Genomic DNA, 12282 nt, shown 5'->3' with positions numbered 1-12282 from the left:
TTTTTTTTTTTCTTTATTTGGTTGCTTAAGATTGAACTGTTTTTATTATTTAGTGAAGATTATATTTGTAACTCTTTTTACTTATTTAATGACATTTGTAAACTTACAGTGAGTTTCAAAGGTTGTTTTGATTTATGTTATTATTTTCTAGTACTAAAATATTGTCCTACTTTTAAAAAAATAAAAACTATCTTAAAAATGGGCCCTTTTATAAATTTCGCACAGGCCCCCAAAATCCTGCCATCTATTTTCATCTCCTCTTCTCACATTTTTCTTTTTGTCTTATTTTCTATATAAAATGTTCAAAACAAAATGTAAACGTGACGTAATCGTAACTGTTTATATAGAAGAGAATGAAAGGGAAGAGAGATTAGGAGGGGAGAGATTTCCAGTCCCATGTAAAATTGAGGAGTCGGTGCCCTGCCACGTGGCGGCACGGTTCGTACGTGGCTCATTGGCAGCCAAACTCTGAGTCCTCCTAGGAAACCCCAATCACGCCTATGAGTCTATGAACAACACGTTTGTTAAAGTAAAACCCCAACAAATACACTAAGATAATATTGTGAATGTGAAAACTAAAATTAAAACAGAAAAAGAAAAAAAATGAAAAAAAAAAAAAAAAAGGAGCTGAGAGTTGGGTGGGTCTTCACAGCCCATCTGTTCGGTTCTGTGTTTTGTGACCAACAAAAACTTTCTAAACTTAGAATATATACAAGAACAAACCCTTCTGAGCTGCCTCTCTCTTTCTCTCTCTCTCTCTCTAGTTCTCTGTGAATTTCGCTTCTGTACTATCAAGCAGCAGTGTCTGTATATGTGAGTGTTTATCTTTTTGTTTGTTGATTTATATTGTTAATTTTTTTGTTATCTTTCTCCGAGATAGAAAGTATATTTTGATCAATGTCGATGAATTTATAGTGCTTATTCAAAGATTTGATCTGGGATTTATTCTTTGTTTTCTAGATTCTCCATAATTAAATACTCTCTTTACAACAGAATTTAATTCTCTTTACTATACAATTTCTCAAAATTAAGTAATTGATCTTTTTTTTTTTGATACGATATTGGGAAGGGGATCCAAACTCAGGGCCTCCTGTGCAAGGAATTTTTTATGTCTTTCTTGGTTGAATAAAAGATCCGCCTGGTTTTGTTTTATTCCTTCTTCTTCTTTTCTTGATTTCCTCCATTCTTCGTGCTTCCTTGATTTCTTAATTTCCACAGTTTTTCCGGGTCAACCAATCCTTTTCTAGTAGATTTCCTCCACCATTAGGAAAATCTTAGTCTTTCCCTAGAACAAAGCTATGTATCTCAAGGATTTGTGATGTAACTTCGAACACTGGATAATATTTTAATCGTATAAGATAATCATTAGGTGCCGTAATTCATCTCTATATGTTTATTAGTTGACTTAACAAACAAGCTAATGGCTACAGACGACGCCGCTCTTTTATCACCTCTACAAGTTATTTTGTGTCTACGCGTTGTTTCCAGCATGTGTTTTGAATGGTCTCAAACACCTTCTTATATATACATATCTGTACAGATAGGAATTAATAACCTCCAGCAAATGATGCTATCTCCTTATTGTAACAAAGCTGCTGCAAATTGTTCATACATCTTCTGAGCAGAAGAACAAGAAGAAGAAGATATGGAAATAATTTACCAGCCCTATATTGATCCGGAGTTCGAATACCTCATTGAAAGAATCTATCCTCCATGGTACGTATATGAACATAAGTTTATTAATTTTGTATTGGAAATTGCTGGAGAGAATCATATAATTGGGTTGGTTTGGAATCCGCAGGGTTTGTATCGATAATGACTCATACAAAGATTGCACGCTTGTGAAGGTTAGATCATTGTTCATATTATTCAATAAATTCAATCATCTTTTTAGCTAATTAATTAGTCCATCTTTTATCTTGTTGGTGGGTGATGGACATGGTTTATGGAACTTCTTTATCCATTTATTTTGTTTGTTGGGTTTTATTTTCTAGTGGCAAAGTTTGACACCCATAGATTTAAAAACAAAGGTCGTTGCTAGTATTGAATACGAATTTGCAATAAATACTTGATAGGCCGAAGTTATCGACAAATAAATACTTATAGATTAGTTACTACCTACTGCAGATTACTAAACAATCTTTACTCTCCAAAGAATTATGTAGATACATGTCATGATCAATGATGATCATTAGAAACTAAAGACTAATTAAACAATTTAATCTAATTTTAAGTAATTAGCAACTAATCTAATATTAAGTAATTAGCAGCCCACAATCCCACTCCTCCAATCCCAACTTGACCTGCATATAATAAATAAAGAGAAGAGCTGCAGAATATAAAGTAAGAAAAACTAATGAAAATAGCCTGAAAACTTTATGTTTTAATTAAAATGACGAAAATGTGTTGTAAATGAATAGTAACATGAGTGACTTTTTAAAGTAAAAATATTTTTTCCGTTAAAAAGTGAACAATATTTGAAATATTTCATTAAAACTCCTTAATGAATATAGGAGACTATTCTGTGATGTCCACCGAGTGGAGGGCCACTAGAAAAGTAAGTATCAAATATTATTTGTTTCTAGAGAAAGGAGGTGGTAAGCTTTTGTTGTTGTCGTCATTCATTTACCCTTTTGCTTTTCAGTTTCCACGTCAGAGTTAACAGTTCCATGCACGATATCATCTTTGTTATAACTTTGTCCATCCATATGCAACTAAGTTCGTGGCATGCACTGGCAGAACCCTAACCAGATGACGTCATCTAGTTGTATACAAACCATGTATAAAAAGTTAGAAACCCTTGAAATCTACAGGTTCAGTGAACTTAAATCTGAGAAAATGACAGACGCATGCAGGAAGAGATGAAATTAGAGTTTTATGCATAATGTTGTTTTTAACGGTTTTAACTGATATTTTGCAGGTTGACAGTGCAAACAAGCACGGGATTTTACTGGAAATGGTCCAAGTTTTGACTGATCTTGATCTTCTTATTTCTAAGTCGTACATATCATCCGATGGTGGATGGTTTATGGACGGTAATTACACTCCCTAATCCCCTTAATCATTCTTCAAAATCATATATGCAGTCCTTTTGTTATATTCTAATAACATCATCGGATTTTATTATATAAAAAACTATGTTTCTGAATATTTCTATTGAGGATCGGAGAATTTTGTATATAATTCTGATAACTTTCTGAGATATGTGTGTCATCAACGAGTACTATCTGCCGGATTTTCATGTGGGTTTGTTTTGATTGTATGGTTGTTGCAGTGTTCCACGTGACGGACCAACTCGGAAACAAAATCACTGACGAAAGCCTCATACTCTATATTCAGCAGGTTTCCTCCCTCCCTCCCTCCCTCCCTCTCTCTCCCAATCAGAGAAATTTTTGTGTGTGACGTTAACACAACGCGGCGGCGTGCCATACATATTCATCTAAATTATATGCATAAAACTCGATGGGGTTGTAGTAGTTTCGTAACACCATGTTGATAATCACATGGTAATGTATAATACAACTTTTTCTATATCTGTTATGTACTGATTTTTAGAGTGTAGTGATTCATTTTGGTTCCTTAATCTATCTATTTAAATCGAGCCCAACAAGTTGAGAGATTTTTCAGTGTATTAGGAACATGACCAGGTACACAAGTGTCGATTTTTTTTTTCAAGTGTCCACTTGGATAAACTGTTGATGTACTGGACCTTGTTCTTGATATACTGAAAATTTATCCAATAAGACTAGTCTAGATAGAGTAAGGTTTGTTTCCTTGGGAGACATCCAACAAAATTGTAACGATGTATAGTATATAAAGCCAGGCAGCAAGTGCCAAACAAAACCCATAATCCCTAACATTTATTGTTCTAACAAATTTTATCATCTCACGTCTTACCCTCATACTCTTCGTTCTGTTCCTTCCCGTGGTGTTAATTATAATTAACAAAATTCTTCAGGCACTGTGTGCAAGGAGAGGTGAGATTTCAAAACAGGCGAGAGTATGCCTACGAAGAGAAGTGACACCGGAACTGAAGGACTTGGCCTTAGAGATGACCAGCAAGGACCGACCGGGACTCATGTCCGAAATATCAGCGGTCCTTGTGGAGTTGGGCTGCCACATTACTGCTGCCATGGCTTGGACCCACAGTGCCCGGGCAGCCGGCATTTTCTACATCGAAGACGGGCTGAAAGGAGGGCCAATTACGGACCCAGTAAGACTTGCCCATGTAGAGGAGCAGCTGGAGAATGTGATTGAGGCCCATCATGAGGAGGGTGAGAAGAGGAGCGTAAAGCTGACCACCCCGGCGGGCGGCCACACCCACACGGAGCGGCGGCTACACCAGTTGATGTATGCTGATGACGACTACGAAAGCTGTCGTGGTTGCGACGGAGGTGGTAGTAGTGCACACAAGAGGGGTTGCGATCGGACACATGTGAACATCGAGAGTTGTAAGGAGAAAGGGTATTGGGTTGTGAACGTGAGCTGCCGAGACCGTCCTAAGCTACTGTTTGACACGGTGTGCGCCCTAACCGACTTGCAGTACGTGGTGTTCCATGCGGTGGTTTCCTCCAGGGGCACCATGGCTGATCAGGTACACACTTTTCATTGACCTTGTACATGACAACTGAAATCTGTCACGTTTTATGGTGTTTGATGTTGTTGACATACGAATGTTGGAATGTCGCGTCACAGGAGTATTTTGTACGGCACAAGGACGGATACACTTTGAACACAGAGAGTGAAAGACACAAGCTTACCCTGTGCTTGATTGCGGCAATAGAGAGGAGGATCTCACAGGTATGTCAATTTATCCAACCGTTGGATCTTATGAATCTTACGATTAAAAAATGTCATCTTTCTAGTGTTACTCGATTAAATTGTGAATAAAACATTTTGCAGGGACTGAGGCTAGACCTCTGTGCCAAAAACCGAATGGGGCTGTTTTCTGACATCACTAGGGTTCTGAGAGAGTACGGGTTATCAATATCAAGATTCTCACTTGGAATACACGGTGAGAAAGCTGTAGGATCAATCTATGTCACAGATGCCTCAGGACACGATATAAGTCCGAGCACGGTGGAGATGGTGACAAAGGAGATTGGAGAATCCGTCATCGCAGTTCACAAATCACAGAAGTGGGCTCTTCAGGGTTCCTCGTCGAGGACGAGCCAGAAGGCAGCCAAAAGAAGAGAAGAAGAAGAAGAAGAAAGACCAAGATTTTCACTTGGAGGCTTGGTTTGGTCTCATCTGGAGCGTCTTTCCAGCAGTTTTGGACCCATAAGATCATAAGTTGCTGCTAATTTCGTGGTACTTTAATGTGTTGTATGTGTGGTTGTGCCTGTAAATAAGTCTGTAATCAGGGTCTGCATCGCCGTTCTCCTCTTCGTAGCTTAGCTTAGTTGATGTTTCATTGTAAAGCTTTGTTTTATTCTTTTTTGTGTACTTACTAGGAAAAAATGAACCTCAGTCTCCACCCAAGGGGCATTTATTGTACAGGTAAGTTTTCGTAATCGGATCTTCTCCACAGGTTTTTTTAACATCTATAAGCTCCCACGTATGGGTAGCTACCATCATCACCACCGCAGCCACCACCAGTACGGGTACCTACAGGACATAACGAAAGCCTGCCGAACCATAACGTTTTCTTTTCCCTGTGGACATAATCTAAGATATGAAACAAATACGAAAGAAAGAGCATTGTTTAGCTCCTTACACTAAAACAGCCATTTCTCTGACTGCAAGTCGCAACATGTTGTGAAGTGAGTTGTAGCCAAACTCACGAATTAATGCGCCTCTCTGATCGAAAAGTTATAAACACGGAGATGCGCTGAATAACAAACCAGAGAAGGGGAAAAAGCGAAAAACAAAATCACAGTAAACCTCCATAAAGGTCGTACCCAGTGCAAAAGGCTCCCGCTTTACGCAGGGTCTGGGAGAGGTGAACCTCCATAACAGAAGAAAAACATGAGCAAATCACAGTAAAAGCTTGAGAGAACTCGAGCACCAAAAAGGAATAAAACTCACCACTGGACATTAAACGGATTTGAACCTCACCCTATAAGGTGCAAGGAAATCGTTATTCTGGAATACAAATTCGCCCAGTGAGGGCCGTGGCATTATGCCCCGATTTAGACATCTACTCATTAACATTTTACCATATTATCAAAATGATTAATAGAGGTTTATTCATGCGAAACTAATGCAAAACTAAGACATAATCAGAACACACCGAAAACTATGCCACATAAACCTTGAAATGAAAATAAGATTCGACCAAACATGAGAGATTAGTCCTTTGTCGGTATGCTTAGCATATCTCAGGTCACAAGCTGGTATGATAACGAACTTTAAACAATTAAACAGTGAGCTGATTTCATACGAATATATGTGATCACTCTTAGTCGATATACTTAACATCTATCAGGATCCAGCTATTATGATAACCAAACTTCATCAAGCAATTAAAGGCACATGCATCTCTAAGTTTCTTTCAACAAATGAGGAAACATTCATTACTATCTTAGTCCTTATAAAAATCTTCAACTTTGGCCATCAACGAATTCTCAAAAAATCTAACGTCCTGGAGGGAACTATAAAGGATTAGAAGTAAAACCTCGGCTATTAAGGGTTCCAGCATTGACCAGAATGAGCTTAACAAAATATAATTTCATATGAAATAAATCAAGATTATTGCACGTTGTTGTATCTCACTACATTTATAGACACATTCTTCACCAGAAACAGTAAATGCAGTATCAGGCGTTATGTACAATAATACAGTTTCCGTAGCCAACACAATTTCATCATCTATTCACAATAATTAGGGATGAATGGAAAGAACAGGCCATATTGACCTAAAAAGGGTTCTTATGAAGTCATCATATAACATCAATGTCTTCAATGTCAAGCCAGTCATTCGATTCTTTGGTCTCCAATTTACGAGCACTTACCTGGCCAGACCCAGAATGTCTAATCTCAACAGAGTTGCTGTCCCTATCCAAATCGGCAGAGGCTCTGCTAAGCTGAACCCAATCTCTTGAGTCTTTTGCCGAAGAATCAGAGCCAGATGTGACCTTCTTGTAACTTGATGGCACATCTCCATCATCCTCAAGATCACTGAATGATACATCCTCATCATTCTCTATAGGGATGGAGGTTCCACCAACACCATCCATCTCTGAGGTTTCCTCTTTCAACCAATCATCACCATCATCCTCATATTTCTCATCCACGACTTTAGAGGAAGAATTAGAGAGTGGCAGCTGATATTTGGTCTCCTTCACAGGTCCTTCCTCAATAACAGGCTTGTCAATAATTTGGATTTCACTACTCTGGACCGGGTGCTTGTCTGTCTCAACATCAACTGCCTGTGGGAGAGGAGCTGATCTGGTGGTAGATGTATTGGGAGGTGCTAAGTCAGATTCAGCACTAGGTGGTACAGAAAGATGGTGTTCTTTTGGGGAATCAGAAACTCCTTTCGCATAAATAGCGTCACTTCCTGAAATGTATGTCTCTGGCTTATCACTAGTTCCCTTCTTCAGCTGATGAGACAACATGCCTCTAGCTTCCACTATCTGCAGACATATAATCAAGTCAAGCAAACCATAGGTGCTCAAACAAAAAATAACTAAAAAAACAATGGCAATGAAAAAGAACAACGAAACGGAAGTGTTTGGTCAATACTGCAAAGAATCAACTCACCTTGGGTGTAGACAAAAGCTCGGCGTCATGTTTACTGAGTCTAGGATGCAAGAGCACGAAGTAAATCATCCAAAAGTGAGCCTCACTCATATGCTCAGGGCACAGTTCAATTCTGAGAGCAGCCAACGATGGCGCAAGCCGTTCAACAGCCAGCGCATGCTCTTGTTGAACATCAGACAATTCAAAATCTGGAAAACCAAAACTCACAATGTTCTTATTTCGGCTCCATACAAGTTCTCAATTATTGATCAAACACATCAAGAAAAAGATGATTTTCGATATTCACCCAAAAAATTATAGTTTTAAGCCATTAAATCACAATCTGAACTGAGATTTACCTCACTATACAATGCATTAAATTCAAAGCTGCAATTGAAACAAATACGAATCGGAAACTCCACATGGGCAACACAAATACCTCAAATTGAACATTTACGAACACTCCATTGACCGCAAATTAACATTAATTTACAACAAGATAGCCAAATGATTCATGAAAGCAAAGCACATTGAATTGAATTACCCAAAAATAGGTAAAATCGAAGCAGAACATACCATCTGAATCTTCGTCGTCATCGGAGAGGGGGAAATCGAGCCAAGTCTCCGGATGCAAAGAGATATTCCTGACGAACGCAAGAACTTCCTGGGTCACACCAAGAGCAGCGCCAGCTGCCTCCGCTTCCTCTTCCGATCCAAACTGCAGCAAATTCGACGCGATCTTAGTGAACTCCGAAACCCCTATGTTACTCGACAGCTTCGAGATGCCGGTCTTGAACTTCCCGCCGATCTCCGCGAAGTCGCTGCGGATTCCGGCGATCACGTCCTCGTCGGAGGGTGGATCGGAGGGATGGGCAGGGTCGGACGCTTTGGGAGCAGGAGGGGTGGTGGGATCAGGAGGCGGGGCGAGGAAGGATGCGACGCCCCAGAACTGGCGGGTTAGGGTATTGGTGAGCTCGGAGATGTCACCTTTGACGGTGGGAGCTGATGGTGAACCGGATTCGGGTCGGGTTGAATTTGGGTCTCTGTCATTGTTGGAGCTAGGGTTTGGGCCGTGGTAATCGTCGTCGTCGTCGTCGTCGAGCTTGAGTGAGTTGGCGATGGATTTTGCCAGCCATGACATTGTGGACAGAAGAGATGATCGGCGATTCGGAAGTTGTGTGAGCCCAAAGGCTAATGATGGTGTTCCTACTGACTTGCACAGCCGGCCTTCTATAACGGCGATATAAAGTTTCTCTTACGTCGTCGTTTTCATTCATGTTAATAAGTAATCTTTGTTTTTATTTATTTTAGGGTATATTTTAAGTATTGTAGTTCGTCTCTTAAAATTTTAAATTTAGTTTTTCTACATATAAGTTAAACGTCTTAAATTCATCTTATTGTGTTGAAAAATAAAATTACATTAACAAACTTTCAATGTAACTTGGCCCAATTATATTATCACAAAAAATCACAAATTCTACCAAAGGAATAAAATGATTCAAGATCATCAATTTTAGCTTTAGAATATTCTAAATAAGCAAACGCATCAACTACAAAAAAAGAATTAAATGAATCAAGATCACCAACTTTAGTTTTAGGATCTTCTAAATAAGTAAACGCATCAACGACAAAATTAATCTTTATCAAGCATAAAACCAAACTTTGTAAAAGATGAAATTAAGTGATGGATATCTTTTCAAGTAGTGGATTGTCCTGATGACTAAGACTTTCCTCTTTTAACTCATTGCTTTTCGAACTCAAATCCTCTACCATCCCAAACTACAACATCATCGCACAACATTGTAAATTCAGCTAGCTCATGAGCAATTTGATTACAACTCCTAGGAACATAAGAAGTTGACCCTCGTTATCTTGTTGGTTTCTCTCTCTCTTTCCATACAAAAATCATGCGTTTAGGGAGGCTAATTTTGTGACCACTGTCATAACTTCTCTTAATAATTCAGCTCAATCTCCATCTTTGTAGTTCAAATTCGATTATTAAAATATTAAACTAATAGAAAAACAAACAAAATTATATGTGTAATAATGATACTAATAATTAAGCTCAATCTTTGAAAAAGAAAAATAATTAAAGATCCTTAAGCTCAAACTCAGCAAAAATCCAACCTTTGTAACCAAATGGCCTTATTAGACAGATAGCCTTTTCTATAACCTCACAAAACAAAAAAAAACCTTTTCTTTTTATATTTTATTTTTTATTAACGAACAATATTATTTACTTTTTTTATGAACGAATAATATTATCTACGTGGGGAGAGGGTGGGGTTAGCCTCACAATGGATTAGCAATAATATGGTTCAGATTTGTTTTTTGTGAGAATCGAACTTAAAACCTCTAACTTACAAGTAATTTTAATAACGATATACAGTAATTGAATAGAATACCTTTGCCTTCTCTTCTTTTTTATTTTCTCATGTCTAGTGATTTGCTTTGTTTGTAGGTTCGCTAAAGCTCCAGCTAAAGCTCCAGAAGCTGCTCGAATGGATTGGTCTGCATTCAGCAAAGGTTTCTTTTGGAACAGACATAATCTTGTTACCGTCCTGCTCCTTGTTGATGCTAGTGTTCCGCCTCAGAAAACCGACCTAGATTGCGCTCATTTGCTTGGACGTAACAATGTACACTGCTCTCCGATATGAAATACCTTTCTGTTAGCCCTCATCATAAATTGCTCATAATTCGTGTGCTCTTTCGGCTTTTAGATACCAATGACTTTTGTCTTCACCAAGTGTGACAAAATAAGGGCCGGCAAAGGTAAAAGGGCAGATGAGAACCTCAGGGATTTTCGGCAGTTTATCAAAGAAAACTACCGCGTACTCACCTCCCCGTGGATCATGAACTTTTGCTTCATAGGTCACAACTTAGAGACTACTGGGATCAATAGCTCTGCATGACCATAACACTGGCTGATTTCTCCTCAACTTCAGGAGGGACACGAAGAAACAAGGAACTTCTACCCGTCTGCGATAGTTTTTCACTTTTTGGTGCTAACAGTTACTGGTTACCGTAAACTTTCGGGAAGAAGTCCTCGGATAAAAGTAATTCAGATTTGTAATTTTGGCTGTGAAAAGATGTACTATTCTTTGTGTATATATAGATGAATGGTGTTCTTAGATTATGCAGAACATATTCAGTTTCATCTGTGCTCTTATCTATATGGAATTGATAAGCATCTTATACACCTCTGTTTAATTTTATCAGTTATTTTTGTTTGATTTATTCAATTTGATGATCAGAAATAAAAGATGAGTGTGAAATTCAATTCCGATTTATCTAATCAAATTCGGGCTTTTTGTCCTTCCCAATGAGGTTGAGTTGCTGAAAGTTTCGAGTTTCTTTTCAGAAGTTTTTTTGAATTCATCATCTAGTACCCTGACAGCATCTCAAGTGAGAGATGTAAATTGGGCTACTATTTATTTTTCTGTTTTTTGAATGGTGCAGTCCACCTTCAAAAGATGTAAAAAAGATGTAATCTTCATGTTTTTTTACATCTTTCAGCCAAGATAGGTTGTTTACATTTTTCTCATTGGAGGTAAAATGTCTGAACATTTTGCATCTTCGTAACAAAAATACACACAAAACACAGACCAAAAAAACCAAAGGACTTTTCAGTGACCATGTAGGATAGACTCACATCCACTTGTTTGCAGAGGCTGGTCCTTTGAAAAACTTTTGTGGCGGCAAATTTCAATCATTGTTGCGTTGTGGCAGTTGTGGTTACCGATCTGCAAGACTGCGACTATACTGTACATTTGTACCCCACCGGCCAATGTGGTAACATCAAGGTGAATGCTGACCATAATACCGCGTTTTAATAAATAGTGATGGAGTCAAGATTTTGTAATAGTGGGACCATGATAAATAAACTTTCGACAATAATAAAGAAATACATGTGGTCAGTGGTTATGAGTCTTAAAAGAGGAAGAAGATAACCTTAGGTAGAAACCTAAAAGAATTTCAAAAGGTTCACATCGACATGTGAATGAGAAACTTTAAAGCTTTATAAAAGTTAAGGGTCTATTTGGTATTTGACTTGGATCCAATTTTTTAACTCAAAAACAAGTTTTGAGTCACAATTTTAAAGTTCTTGTTTGGTATTTGATTTGGATCCAATTCTCAAAACCACAACTCAAATTTTTTTCAAAACAAAGCCTTTTGTTGAAAACACAAAAAGTGTGTTTTTAGACCTTTTGGATCTTCTCTCACGTCTCTCTCCTAATCCCCACTTTTCCTTCTTGCCTCTTAGATCCTCTCTCTGATCTGTCGTCTCAATTGGCGCAGCCACATCGAACGTCGAAACCTGCACGAAGAATCATTGATTTCGACTACCAAGTTCTGGAATCCAACCCAAAGCCATCCTTTATTTGCAGGACCAATATCGTCTATTGGGCGAGAATGTTGCCAAGATCATAATCGATCTCATGAAGGAGCATCTTACCACTTTCCGAACCCACTTGGAAGATTTCGCTCGAAAGCAGCAGGTCCCATGTTTCTTCTCAGTCAATCAATTTTAGTATGAAATAACCCAGCTTTCAGATCAAAATTTCATATATGAACGAAGGTTGGAGTGAGAGAGATGAT

General features: G+C 38.3%; 2 protein-coding genes across 2 annotated transcripts; one reads left to right on the top strand and one right to left on the bottom strand.

The window, feature by feature from the left end:
• Window positions 1-676: 676 nt before the first annotated feature.
• On the top strand, window positions 677-5513 carry LOC103415377 (ACT domain-containing protein ACR1). Its single transcript, XM_008353712.4, has 8 exons — window positions 677-813; window positions 1541-1716; window positions 1802-1847; window positions 2921-3035; window positions 3275-3342; window positions 3959-4594; window positions 4696-4800; window positions 4903-5513. The coding sequence occupies exons 2-8, from the start codon at window positions 1646-1648 to the stop codon at window positions 5290-5292; spliced, it is 1431 nt and encodes a 476-aa protein (XP_008351934.1). The 5' UTR covers window positions 677-813; window positions 1541-1645; the 3' UTR covers window positions 5293-5513.
• A 1141-nt stretch (window positions 5514-6654) lies between these two features.
• LOC103415376 (uncharacterized) lies at window positions 6655-10373 on the bottom strand. The gene is made up of 3 exons (XM_008353711.4): window positions 8260-10373; window positions 7705-7892; window positions 6655-7577 (listed from the first exon to the last, which is right to left on the bottom strand). The coding sequence occupies exons 1-3, from the start codon at window positions 8822-8824 to the stop codon at window positions 6882-6884; spliced, it is 1449 nt and encodes a 482-aa protein (XP_008351933.1). The 5' UTR covers window positions 8825-10373; the 3' UTR covers window positions 6655-6881.
• Window positions 10374-12282: the final 1909 nt, after the last annotated feature.

This window comes from Malus domestica, chromosome 02, assembly GCF_042453785.1.
Source record: "Malus domestica chromosome 02, GDT2T_hap1".
Lineage (NCBI taxonomy): Eukaryota > Viridiplantae > Streptophyta > Magnoliopsida > Rosales > Rosaceae > Malus > Malus domestica.
Note: the sequence above shows the minus strand (reverse complement) of the source record. Positions and strands in the feature narration are given on the sequence as shown.

What these genes read in the sequence shown, in the direction of transcription:
- LOC103415377 (XM_008353712.4), top strand. Translation starts at nt 1,646, where the DNA reads ATGGAAATAATTTACCAGCCCTATATTGATCCGGAGTTCGAATACCTC. An exon ending in AAGATTGCACGCTTGTGAAG is followed by an intron (nt 1,848 to 2,920) that starts GTTAGATCATTG and finishes GATATTTTGCAG; the next exon opens with GTTGACAGTGCAAACAAGCA. An exon ending in GGGGCACCATGGCTGATCAG is followed by an intron (nt 4,595 to 4,695) that starts GTACACACTTTT and finishes GTCGCGTCACAG; the next exon opens with GAGTATTTTGTACGGCACAA.
- LOC103415376 (XM_008353711.4), bottom strand. Translation starts at nt 8,824, where the DNA reads ATGTCATGGCTGGCAAAATCCATCGCCAACTCACTCAAGCTCGACGAC. An exon ending in TGACGACGAAGATTCAGATG is followed by an intron (nt 7,893 to 8,259) that starts GTATGTTCTGCT and finishes TTGGTTTTCCAG; the next exon opens with ATTTTGAATTGTCTGATGTT. An exon ending in AGCTTTTGTCTACACCCAAG is followed by an intron (nt 7,578 to 7,704) that starts GTGAGTTGATTC and finishes ATATGTCTGCAG; the next exon opens with ATAGTGGAAGCTAGAGGCAT.